Source organism: Aulonocara sp. 'chitande type north' Nkhata Bay, linkage group LG10 (genome assembly GCF_057382095.1).
Source record: "Aulonocara sp. 'chitande type north' Nkhata Bay isolate Kocher_YH1m ecotype deep benthic linkage group LG10, A_spYH_male_GT1.1, whole genome shotgun sequence".
Taxonomy (NCBI): domain Eukaryota; kingdom Metazoa; phylum Chordata; class Actinopteri; order Cichliformes; family Cichlidae; genus Aulonocara; species Aulonocara sp. 'chitande type north' Nkhata Bay.
In genome coordinates, this window is record NC_141353.1 from 29808686 (window position 1) to 29822090 (window position 13405).

General features: G+C 39.1%; 1 protein-coding gene across 4 annotated transcripts in view; it reads left to right on the plus strand.

Moving 5' to 3' along the window:
* Positions 1 to 13405, plus strand: part of myo7ab (myosin VIIAb) — a 56595-nt gene that overhangs the window by 15527 nt on the left and 27663 nt on the right. For 3 of the 4 annotated variants that reach the window (XM_086309451.1, XM_086309453.1, XM_086309452.1), the window contains 9 exons: positions 39 to 174; positions 5095 to 5201; positions 6050 to 6091; positions 6677 to 6814; positions 8640 to 8798; positions 9518 to 9610; positions 10304 to 10398; positions 10618 to 10702; positions 11104 to 11322. In XM_086309451.1, coding sequence (XP_086165577.1) covers positions 39 to 174; positions 5095 to 5201; positions 6050 to 6091; positions 6677 to 6814; positions 8640 to 8798; positions 9518 to 9610; positions 10304 to 10398; positions 10618 to 10702; positions 11104 to 11322 — 1074 coding nt within the window. The remainder of the gene's footprint in view (positions 1 to 38; positions 175 to 5094; positions 5202 to 6049; positions 6092 to 6676; positions 6815 to 8639; positions 8799 to 9517; positions 9611 to 10303; positions 10399 to 10617; positions 10703 to 11103; positions 11323 to 13405) is intronic. The other variant, XM_086309454.1, reaches the window with a different exon arrangement.

The following is a 13405-nucleotide window of genomic DNA, read 5'->3' on the forward strand; positions in this document are numbered from 1 at the left end:
GCTTTGATTGATGTGCGTTTTTTTTTTTTTCTTTTCAGGGAACTGATGCTACGATGCTGTATAAGCTCAACTCTCAGCACAAGCTCAACTCCAACTACATTCCTCCTAAAAACTGCTACGAAACCCAGTTTGGTATCCAGCACTTTGCAGGAGTGGTACATTACGAGACCAGAGGTACGTCCCTGTTCATCAGATTTTTTCTGTTTGTGTTGGTTTGTCTGATTTAAACTTATATTGAAGCAATGATTTTTATTCTCTCACTGATACGTTTAAAAATGCCAGCAGGAATCGACTGTACTGAACAGACCAGTCACAAAAGTTGCATAGACCTGACGTGTAGTTACATTTCTAGGGAGGTGCACATCAGGTTACAACGTTGATTTCCCGCTGAAGCATAAATTTCCAGTAACTCCAGACCCTAATTTGGCCTTTGAAGGTTGTTTTCCCGAGTCTTTCAATCAAGTGGGTGAAATAAACATTCTATCAAAAGGTCATTCAGAAAAGTTAGCAGCAGGCACACTGAGAGGATATTGATTCTGAAATCAACCTGTCCTGACAGGATTTTTCTTGTTTCCTCAAAACAAATGTGTTCTTCCCGAGTTATTACTTTTAAAAGGTCAGTAGGGAAAGTTACCAGCAGGCACATTAAGATCATATTGATTAAAAAATAACTTTGGTCTGAAGAAGTTTTTTCTGAGGAAGCACAGACAGTTCGGATGAGGGTCTCATGGAGGGTGTTTGGCCACAGCAGTCTTAATAGATGCTTCATCACATCTGACCAGAGCTCTCACCTCTCAGGCTCTTACAGCTGCTGGAGAAACTAATCATTATCACATACTCTGAGCTGGTCCAAAAATGAACACTTTGTTTCACAAGATTCACTCAGAATTACATTAAAGAGGATATTAAGGATAAATATCGGTTTCAATCAGAAATTCTTCATCTGCAAAAATCAAAGCAAGAATTTAGAGTTTAGATGCCAGAAGAATAGTTACAAAGAAATCATTTAAGCCAGATGTTCCGGTCTTAAGGGATATCGACACAGGAAGCGATTCACTCATCGTGCATCGTTTTGATGCTGGGAGTCGGCTCTGGTTGCCTGGTAACCATCTAACATGTCTACCAACTTGTCATAAGTTAATGTCATATCCTTCACACTCATTGGTAGTTGAGAAAAGTTTAAAAGGGCATCCACACAGGAAGTGACTAGCAGCAATGTAGCGTCCAGAGTAGGGATGGGTATCGTTTAGGTTTTATCCGATACTGGTGCCAAACCGGTACTTTTGAAACGTTGCCGGTGCTTAAACGGTGCTCGAACCGGTGCTCGAACCGGTGCTTAAAGAATGGAAAACACAAACTTGTCCAAAAACCTCTTATGTTTAGCTGTTTGTTTGTAAAAAAAAATAACAATGTTAGCCTTTTCTGCAGCTATAGGTCATATATGGTATCACTCTTGGCTGGAAGCAGTGATTAAACAATGGAAAAAACACATACTTTGTCCAAAAACCTCTCATTTTTAGCTGTTTTCCACTTTTTCTTTGGTAATTTTAGCCTTATTGGCCAGGGTGAAGGGAGTATTTGCCATCAAACAAGAAGACAGCCGCATGTAACTACGATGGTGTTTGCTAGTTCACCTTATGTGCATTATTTTAATAACGTGATTAGCCTACTCAACGTAAATTACACACGAACAACATTAAGCTACTGACCCAGAGAAGAACGGCTGCTGCTGCCATCATCATCCGTCATCATTTCTGCTACACTGGCAGGGCTAGGGGCCAGGACTCTCCTCTTCGGGTTCTTGGGGGGATGTTGCTAACTCCGGTTCCGATAACAGGCTCCACACCGGCAGTAGATGTGCCGGTGTGAGGTCTCACAGCAAGCTATCAAATACGGCGCATTTCTCGGCTTAAAAAAAACCTGCTATGCGTCACCAGGTGTTTCATCAGATTCGAGGTGTTACCTCCTTTGCACAGTATCAGCTTAAAGCACTTGTTGCAGGCTGCTGAGTTTGCATCTTTTGCTGTGGAGTACAGCCAGAATTTTGACTGCTTCGTCTTGGGCATTTTTAAGCTGTAGTTCTGCTCTAAAAGAATGTACGTACCTGGGCCCGCCTACTATCCTTGGAAAGGTAAAATGATTGGCTAGAATCCAAAGTGTATGACATCTCAGGGAAAAAAGCACTGAAATGTGCGCTGCTTTTCGGTCTGGTTACTACCGTTTATGTCAGAACCGGTGCCAACAATGGCAGGGCTACAGACGAAAGGTAAAAGCAGCATTACCTTAGAGGGGTTTACCTCTGACAAACATCTGGCAGACAGTCTTAACAGTTTTTACCTTCGTTTTGAGAACTATGATTGTTCTAGGCAGACCAGCACACTGAGGGAAAAGACCATCACTCCCCCATCTATTTGTATTGATGAGACAGGGGTAGCTAATCTTTTTAGACATACCAAAAGCAAGAGTCCTGGACCTGACAACATCTGTGGACAGGTACTGAGAACTTGTGCTGATCAGCTGAGTGGGATTTTTCACTATATCTTCTCACTTTCTTTAGAGCTACAGACAGTACCTAAAATTTGGAAACATGCGATCATTGTCCCTGTTGCTAAGGGCAGTTCTCCTAAGGCACTGAATGATTTTAGGCCTGTGGCTCTGACTTCTTTAGTGATGAAGACATTTGAGAAGATAATTAAGAAGGAGATTTTAATGCATGTTGAACACCATCTTGACCCCTTCCAGTTTGCCTATAGAGCAGGGAGAGGTGTGGAGGATGCTGTTGTCACACTCCTGCATCTCTTGTATAAGCATCTTGAGGCCCCCCACACCCATGCAAGATTATTATTTGCTGACTTTTCATCTGCATTTAATACAATTCAACCCCTCTTACTTGCTGACAGGCTTTACAATCATTTCAAGCTTGACACTAGTCTGGTCGGCTGGGTGACAGACTTTCTGACTAATAGGTCACAATGTGTGAGGGTAAATCATGTCTTTTCTGATGTGCTCTCCTCCTCTACTGGATCACCCCAGGGTTGTTGCCTCTCTCCCCTTCTGTTCATTCTGTACACAAATGAGTGTCGCAGCAATTTCACAAACAGACACATCCTGAAGTTTGCTGACGACACAGTGATCGTCAGTCTTCTAGTGGGGGACGAGTCAGGCCATGGACAGGTTGTAGATGATTTTGTGAATTGGTGTGATGAGTCCTTCCTTTCACTTAATGTGTCAAAAACTAAAGACATGATTATTGATTTTAGGAAGTCCTCTTATAGCTCATCACCCACTATCATTAAAACTGCCGATATTGGGATCGTTGAGAGTTATAAATATCTAGGTGTGGTACTTGACCATAAACTGTGTTTTGAATCTCATGCTGATGCCACTACTAAAAAAGTTCAACAAAGACTGTTCTTTTTAAGGAAAATGAGATCTTTTAACGTCTCATCTGAGATGTTGTCCTTGTTTTATAGAAGTTTTATCGAATCTGTGATGTCTTTTTGTATCGCTGCCTGGTTTGGTAACCTAACGGTGAAGAACAAGAATCGGTTGGGACTTCTGGTAAAAACTGCTAGCAAAATTTCAGGGCGCTGGCAAGATGGACTTTTGGCCATTTACAATAGAAATGTGCTTAGAAAGGCTCATTCTATTATTAATTGTGTGAACCATCCACTTCACAGTGAGTTTGAGTTGTTGCCTTCCGGCCGCCGTTTTAGAGTACCTCCGAGGAGGACTAAAAGACTCCAGGTCTCTTTTATCCCTACTGCGTCTTGTCTCCTTAATGGCAAATAATTGTCCTTGAATTTTTTATCATTATTGTTATTATTGTTTTATAGTATTGTTCTGTTTGTTCTTATCCTCCTGCTGCTAAACTAATTTCCCCTTGTGGGACAATAAAGAAATTGAATTGAATTGAATTGAATTGAATGATACCGGTACCCATCCCTAGTCCAGAAGCCACTGAAAGTCAATTACATTCAGCGACTTTAAGTGACTACGGGCACTACGGGGACCCGCCCATTGGCCTCTCAACTTCAAGACAAGACACTGAAGCCACAACACATGAGAGTGAAGGATAGTGTTGACTGACGTATGAGACCATGGTAAATACATAGGGTTACCTAGACAACCACAGCCTGGAATGTCCACTAGTGGCTGATCATCAGTTTCAACACACTCCTTAACTCAGGACCAGCCCCATTCCCAGTGTTTATTTGTCCTGTGTGGCTGGTTCCGGTGTGGATTAACTATTTTTTTAATTTTAACCTCCTAGGACCTGGCGTCCACATATGTGGACATCCCATTTTGGGTTATTTAGACCAAAATACTCAATTTTGCTCTACAAGGGCCTGATATCCACTTACGAGGACATTATATGCTACTGTTCTATCGAAATTTTAAATGAATATCCTCATACGTGGCTCTCATTTTTCTTAGAAACAAAAATCAGGTAAAAAAAAAAAATCTGGTAATTCTTTGTTTTTACATTCATTGGTTCCCAATATGCCCAAATATCAAAGAGAAATGAAAAATGCATGCCGTGGAAGAGTTCGGGTCCTAGGAGGTTAAGTTTAACAACTTAACCTCACTTTGTTTAATGTCTCTAAGCTACAACATGCAGACCAGCTTTGAACAGAATTCACTAACATGTCGTTTCATCCTCAGGAAAATATCCCTTGGTTTGTTTGAGTTTGTTTGGAAATTGATGTGAATGCAAAACCTAAACTTCTCTTAAATACATGTATTGCAACTTGAGGTGACTGTTGTGATTTGGTGCTATATAAATAAAATTTAATTGAATATTGCTCATGCACGATACTGTGCTGCTGTGTGAAGTTTAGCTTGTTCCTTTAAAATCATTGCATTCTCATTTAATCTGAAAAGGTCATTCAAGCAAGTTAGCAGTTGTCACACTCACAGAAGATATTGATTAAAACGTTTCAGTTCAATTTAGTGTTGAAAACATGACCAAGATATAGTGGTATTTTTTTGTAAATAAATTTCTGTGCAAAAATCAGTGCAGTAAAAATGTTGATTCAAATAAGATATAATCAGTCCTCTGTCTTGCTTTTTCTCATTACGCCCTCCTTTCAGGCTTCCTGGAGAAAAACCGAGACAGCCTCCACACTGACATCATTCAGCTCGTCCACTCGTCCAAGAATAAGTTCATCAAGCAGATCTTCCAGGCTGATGTTGCCATGGTGAGACCAACAAATGCATTAAAATCATGACACTGTATGTTGTATCTTTTTTCTGTTTTGTTATTTGGTTATTTGGGTTGGTAAATAATCGACATTCACTTTATTTATTATTTTGGCTTTGAGCTGGAAGAAATTATTACTTTCTTGGATTAATTTTCACTGCAAACTTATGAAGGCTTTTACAGCAGCGCACCTTCACGCCTCTCGAAGAGTTCAGCCTCACCGATTGTTTGTTCAGCTTGAGCTACAATGACAGAAAGAGAGCCTTTGGTCAAGAGCAGTAGGTAGAAGAAGTAAAAGACATTAAGCCTGAGCAGCTGCCTTTGTTTTACCCGGCCCCTGTCAGCAACATGAGACTGTGGCTTTCCATCACTCTCCCACTGCACAGATCTCCCACGATGTGCACATCTGCCACCCCCTGTCTTTGGTGTGGCTGCAGCTTTGCAGGGACTGTGAGTTGCCCTTGTGAGGCAAGCTTAAAGGTCCTAGCTCCCTACCTGATGACCCGATGTCCCACACCGCATCCACCTCTCTCTTTATTAATTTGTTTTAAAGATTTATAAATTGCATGATGTTTAAGCTTGTAAGTAATTAGATTAACCATGTACTTATGAAATTACAATATTGATCAAAATGATCATGAATATGTTTTTTACCATAGCCGAGCAACCCTACTTTAACACATTGCATCATTTTCAGTTTCTTTCTGAAGCGTTTTAAATCTGTAGACCGGTGTTGTTAACATCGTGCGTGTCTTCTGCCTTCCTTCGGCTTCTCTCCTAATGACAAACACCTCCTCTCACTCTGCTCTCTTTTCTCTTTCCTCTTTCTTTTCCTCCTGAAATCAGTTTCTATGTGGCTATCAGCAGCCCAGCACACCTGCTCCCAAGGTAATCACCAGCCTTTAGCCACATGTGGTCCCTCCAACCCCGTGTGTGTTCTCTTAAGCCGAGTCCAATTATCCATGACGTGCTTAGCAGCATCCCTCTGCTCCCTCTCAGCCCTTCTTTTTATTTCACAGGTGTGCCAAAAGCAGAGGGGAACATTGTGCTGATGAGGGGAAATTTGGCGTGAAGTTAATGAAAAATAATCTTCCAAACTCTCTGACACAGTAGGCAGTTCTGCATACAGACGAAAACTCCTGCATGCTTTTAAAATGTTTAAATCTAATTTTGTTTTGGCTTTACTCACAGGATCACAGTGACAACTGGTGTCAGAGATTTTGTGTTGTCTCCTCTTTTAATTGTCCGTCGTGTGCAATAGAAATAACGTGAGAGCAATCTGTGTTTGCTTTGTGGATCTTAAGAGTTTGAAGCCACTGGTTATTTATGGTTGTAGAGGTTCAAAATTAAATTCCCATTTAGGGTGTTTTATATACCATTGTGATGTCCCATTACAGCAGCATCAATAGCATGTCTTTACCTGCAGTGCAAACATTCTGAAACTATCTGTTTTGTATGTGTTTGCGTTCGTAGGGCGTTGAGACGAGGAAGCGCTCCCCGACTCTGAGCAGTCAATTCAAACGATCTCTGGAGCTGCTGATGAGGACGCTCAGTGTGTGTCAGCCGTTCTTCGTTCGCTGTATAAAACCCAACGAACTTAAAAAACCCATGGTGAGCGTGATTTATTACTATGTATGCGCTTCTGTGTTGCGATGCCCCAGAGTACAGAGATATGTTCAGAGTAGGGTGACCATATTTTGATTTCCAAAAAAAGAGGACACTTAGCTCAGTCATGAAGAACTTGCTTAAAGAAACATTTTTAACATATTTAAACGATGCCTTCTCTGTGTGGTTAATTAATTGTGAAATAAAATATGTCATATAGGCTTTTACAAGTCAACAAGTGCAAAAAAAAATAACTTAAAAACCTCTGGAATTAAATAATGGTACAGAAATAATGCCTCATCTGCATAAAAAGAATTACCAGTACTGGGTCGGTATGAGGGCTGGACTGGGACAAAAACTTGACCAGGGCATTTTGACTAGAGACCGGCCCACCAGGTATTATAGGAAAAGCCATAAAGCCTTTGAATGAAAACGAACACTGTTGTGACAGTGATGTACAGTCTTGTTGGTATATGTATGATTTCTATACATTTTACATCAGATAAGAACTTTGTTTGTAAGATTCAGATAATTATTTAATAAAAGTGAGACATTTTAAATGAGAATAAGAAAGAAAAGTATTTCCTTGTGCCCCCTCTCCCTGTTAATGCCCTACCTGCCCCCTGGCAAAACTTTGCTAGACCCGCCCCTGACACAGTTACCAGCTGTCAGCTACATAGAAAAGGATCCTGGTGTTATTTGTCTCTCAGAAACAGTTCAGAACTTCCCTTCAACTCATTCATGTCACCTAAAAGGTAATCCTGTTTCTCCATCACCTGTTTAGCTCTGATGATTCAGTAAGGACATCTCCTGGTTTCATCTTCATGTTTCCATCTCGCCACATATCCAAACCGATATCATATCACTATCAGTAACATAGCACCCACCCAGCTGTATAGAAACTCCGTCATGCTAGCTAGCACGCAGTACGAGTTATTGTAACTGACTGTAAAATGTCAGCACAACGAAAATAAACTCCACCTAAACTTGGTTTATATCTGACCCAGATAGACTGCAGGTCATAACTTCTTATGTTATGACTTATATAACTTCTTAAATCCCCCCGGACAGAATGTGAAAAGTGGACATGTCCGGGGGAAAAGAGTTGGTCACCCTAGTTCAGAGTGCAGCCACGGCATAGCACCGCCCCCTTGTGAAAACAGACTGTCTCTGTTATATAGTAAAGTTTTCTTTACTATATATATATACTATATACACTATATACTATATACACTATATATATATATATATATATATATATATATATATATATATATATATATATATAAATATTAAACTTTCTCATAGTTGTGGAGTTAAATGAGAAAACTGATGATGCTAAATTAGCTTAGCATATACCCGGCATAAAAGCTTATTACAGCATGAAAACGCTGGCTCTATCTGAAGGTAAACTCATGAAAAACTCAACACTCGTAATGCTGAACATACAGTCATAAAAAGTCATAAAAAGTATTATTGCAGTAACATAAGACTATCAGTAGGACTATATTTTGGCTGGGAAAACTATCTTCCTGAAACGTAGTTAGCTGCGATAAGCTAACTAACGCTCCTGAAATTATAGAAATGGTCTAAAACACAAGCATCACAAACATTAGTTTGAAACTAAAATAAAACTGGGCCTGTAAGCTTCTAATTTCACGTATTCATAGCTTATAGCTCACCAGTGATTGTGTGACCCACTTTAGCATGATGTAGATTTAGTTTTGGTTTGAACCCCAAACCTTTATAAGCCTTCATTTGCAAATCAGGAGGCACTGCAGAAAAGGGTTAACTCACGTTTTAACACTGGATGCTTGTTTCTCCTTCTCAGCTGTTTGATCGAGAGCTGTGCGTTCGTCAGCTGCGCTACTCTGGCATGATGGAGACCATCCGGATTAGGCGGGCGGGTTATCCAATCAGATACACCTTCGCCGAATTTGTGGATCGTTACCGAGTCCTGATGCCTGGCGTCAAACCTGCTCACATACAGGTCAACATTAAAATCAGTCATCTGTTTCACTGCTTAGTCCTGACAGATTATTTTAGCTGAGATATTATCATTATTATTAAAGAATCTTTTACTTAGATTACAGAATGATGGATTTTTAGAGCATATATCCACATTAATACAGCATATAAAACACGGTGTAGAGGCTATTTGAGCTTCCAGTCTTGTATCAAATATAATTACGGTATATTTACAGCAGCATACCCTTGTTTAAAAATGTGAATATGGTTTGGAAAGTATTTGAAGCTGTCTTTAATGAATTTTGACCTTAAATTAACTTACTTAAAAATATATTTGGATATATTTAATAGATGTTTGTTAAATTTAAAACTGACACATTGCTACATAACCTTCTTAACTCTTTCCCCCATTGAGACAACATTTGATGACCTCCCCTGTAGCGTTAATGATGAGTTTTGACATTTTTTACTATATATCAGTAAAGTTGTGGTTTGTTCTGGATTTTTCCAAGATCCCCCTGACATCAGTCATTTTGTTTTATAGGCAGGAAATCTAATATGACAGCTCAGAAAGTTCAGAGAAGAGAAACGAGGGTTACCCCAGTAGGTGTCTAAGGTCGAAAGAGTTAAACTGACTGTAATTCAACGTTTCCTTAATTCTGATGAAAATCTTAATGATAAACCTTAAAACAAAGTACAAATTCATGTCAGGAGTCATTATTTCTCATTTTTTCTTTCCAGGAGGACTTACGGGGAACCTGTCAGCAAATAGTCCAGGCCCGGCTGGGAAAACATGATGACTGGCAGATTGGAAAGACTAAAATCTTTCTAAAGGTTGGTTTCCTCATGTGAAAGTTAGCTTACTGAGGCCTTGATCCAAAGACTTCTGAATATTCGGCAGAATATTAGACAGTTTAGGCTCCTGGTGATGTAGCAAAAGGCTTTTCTGCCTTAAAAAAAGTTTTAGACCTTCTTAATGAAGCTCACTGCAGTGTCCATCTGTGTAAATGTTGAACAAGGTCTTTAGTTCATTTATCACAGGATTTCTTCTGCAGCTCAATAAACTTTTTTGATTTTGCAGGTTCTTTTTAGCATAGCAGCAAAAAGAGAAAACACAAGCATGCTCAATCAGTCAATGACATTCACTGCTGTCATCCCCAACCAGACACTTTGAGGGGGCAAACCATCCTAGCAGGTCAATTGTATGTGGTTAGGGTATACACTAGGTAGAAATGCTGTACTTCCTGGCTGTTTCTACTGTTCTTTTCTAATAAAAGCAAAATCACCAAAAACTTTGATGACCAAGAACATTTTTTACTTTAATAGCTCAAGTTTGTTCCCTCTAGACGAATTGTCTCAGTATGGGTCCCCAAGGCAAAAAACACGAGCTCCTATAAAGATAATTTCAAGTGTTTTATTTAAGTTATTAAACATAGTTTTGGCAAAAGAGCTCTACTGTGCCTTTTTGTTGCATATTATAATTTAATAACTTTTCTTTTCTTTATTTGCCACTTTGTCTCCTTTCAGGATCACCACGACATGCAGCTGGAGATAGAGAGGGACAACGCCATCACCGACAAGGTCATCCTTATCCAGAAGGCTGTGCGTGGGCTTAAAGAGAGGTAAGCGACTTGTAGGCGATTCCCAAATATCAAAAGTGTTTGTAGCTCATTGGAATAATGCTCTCTTCTTCCTTAAAGTGTAAAATTAGGTCCAGGATATATACATATCTTTGGTTTACCACAGCGTGAAGCAAAGGAGTAATGAAAAGAGATTTCTGTCTTAACCTACAAAGATAAAGGTTTGAAATCTAGTTTGTTTCCTTCTGTCACTCCTCCAAGAACAAACTTCCTCAGACTGAAGGGCGCTGTGACTGTTATTCAGAAGGTCTGGAGGGGTTACCGGTGCAGAAAGAATTACCAAATTGTGAGTTGTCTACATCTACAGCCTGTTTTTCTGTAGTTTTTTATGCACTGAAATATTCTGAAAGCCTCAGTATGTATTTGTTTCTTCCAATTTTCATCTGTTCTCTCTGTTTTTTGTTTTCAAATTTGCAAGGTCGTCTTAAACCAGATTAAAACGAGACAGAGTGCAGTGGTAGCTCTTTCTTTATTTTATTCCAAGTTGCATAAAATTGAGCCTGGTCGTTTTTACAATCTTGCTTCTTGCAAATGTTAAAGACATATGAAAACATTCCTTCCCCAAGATGTAGTCATGTGCGAGCCTCAGCACACGGTGTCCAATATAAACAATTACAACACCAACAAAAAACAAATTAAATACATAACAATAATCCCTGACCTGTCAAACGCGTTCCCCTCCTTCAGATGCAGTCCGGCTTCTTGCGTCTCCAGGCCGTCTACAGGTCGAGGAAGTACTACCGAAGCTACCGGACGACTCGCCTTCGTGTGACTCTCATCCAAGCCCGTTGCCGCGGTTTCCTCATCCGGCAGGCATTTTGGCGGCGTCTTCGTGCCGTGTTGACCATCCAGGCCTACACCAGGGGCATGATAGCCAGACGCCTCTGCCAGAGGCTCAGGGCAGAGGTAAATAGTTACTACATTTACTACTGCTACCTAAATCATGTTGTAGGCGGGTCAGGAAGACGAGAACACTGGTCCTGAGGGCAGACTGACAGATGGAGCTGAAAGATAATATGGCGTCTTTATTATATTTTATCTGTGCTAGATGCAACTGAACACAAGTTTGTTACTTTGATGAAGAGACAGACGATATCATTTTCAAGTCTACCCAGTTAGCTTAGCTTAGCATAATAAGTGGAAAAAAAGGGTTCACCTGTAGCTTCTGTTCAAAAGTTACAGACTTAGTATAGATCTACATAGCTACCAGCTCCAAAAAGTGAAGCCAATGCAGAAGTGCCTTAAACCTCCATATTTTTTTTGTAATGACCAGAGCAGGGGGTCCTGTGTTTGCAAAAACCTCATAGCCTCTTTTGATTTATGATCTCATTAAACCCTTTTTGATGAGTTTATGGCCTCAGTCACTAGTTTTATGCCTTGTTTAATAATGTCAATTTTGTAACTTAAGATCACATTAAGAGTCCTATTTAGTAAGCAGTGGTTATCAACACTGTGGCTGATCAGCATTTTGTATACAGTCTGTACTAACAATATCCAAATGAATCTCAGTCAGAAACATATAACTCGCTTATTAGTGCCATTTATCTTATTTAATGCTAAAATAATTTTTAAAATAACACTTTTTGATTTTGTTACCTTCAGAAAAAAACTATTTCTTTATGTTAAGCTGCTCTGGTGGCTCTGGCTTCACATTGTCATGAGAATAGCAATTATGTGAATAACTTAATTGTGACAACAGCCACTAAAGAATTAGGGAGTTGATATAAACGTCAGCGTGCCGTTACAAAAATCTTTTGATTTCATCCTTTGATAAATAAAAGGCCTCTAATCACCAATAATTTTATTTGCTACAATGAGCAAAATGATTCAATGAAGTAGCAAAATAATCCATAATTGAATCTTACCTTTTGATTTTTGTATCAGTCATGTCAGGCTTTATTTAAAAAAGCGACCACCCCACCACTGTAAGTTATTTTTTATTTCTTTTTTTGATTCAAAAGGAAATCCCTGTCATTCCAATGAAAATGTTTAATGTGTGTGTATGTGTTTTTTTTTAAATATGCTTGGTTAGGATGTAATTTATTCAGTTATAATGTAAAACCCCAACTTATTGAAAGTGTTCCTGAGATCATGCAGATATTTCCATGACAGACTCATACATATTTTTAATGAAGTGGTGCCTGAGGACCCGAAGATCATAGACATATTATTGATTTTTAGCCTTGTCCCTTGCGCAGAGATTTCTCTAGATTTTTCTCAGTCTTTTGATGATATAATGTGCATTAAAGATGAGATATTCAAAGTCTTGGCAATTTTACGTTGAGGAACTTTATTTTGAAATGCAATTTTTAGAGAACATCTGCCTATCATTACTCCCAATAAACTCTGCCTCTCTAAGAAGCTCTTTTTATACCCAATCATGTTACTGACCTGTTGCCAAATAAGCTGATTAGTTGTAAAGATTTTCCTCTATATGTTTCTTTTTATTGCCACTTACTTTTCAGCCTTTTTTTCCCCCTCTCTCCAAGTTTTTTGAGACATGTTGGTTCCATCAAATTAAAAATTGCCTAATATTTTTCATTTAACAGTAAAATGTCTCATTTTAAACATTTGATTTGTTTTGTGTTTTATTGTGAATAAAATATGGGATTATGACATTTAGAAATCATTGGATTCTGTTTTTATTTACATTTTACACAGCGTCCAGCCGTCTTGGAATAAAGGTTGGACAGTTTGGTTTATCATGTGGTCAGACATAAGATGAAAATATTAGTCCTGGGTATTTAACTCTGAGTGGGGTTGTCATCTTGGTGGTGGTCCTGGAAGTTGCCAAGCCACCCTCACATCATGTGATTGGTTAGGTCACATGAGTTGCCTCTGCTGGCCTTCATTGGGTTTAGGGTAGTCACGGCTCAAAGGCCCATTCTGAGCCAGGATTTGTTAGTGTGAGTTTAAATAATTTTTTAGATCTTTTGCAAAGTTTTGTTTCACTTGTCTTTATATATTCTTACATTTATTCTTTCTGTAT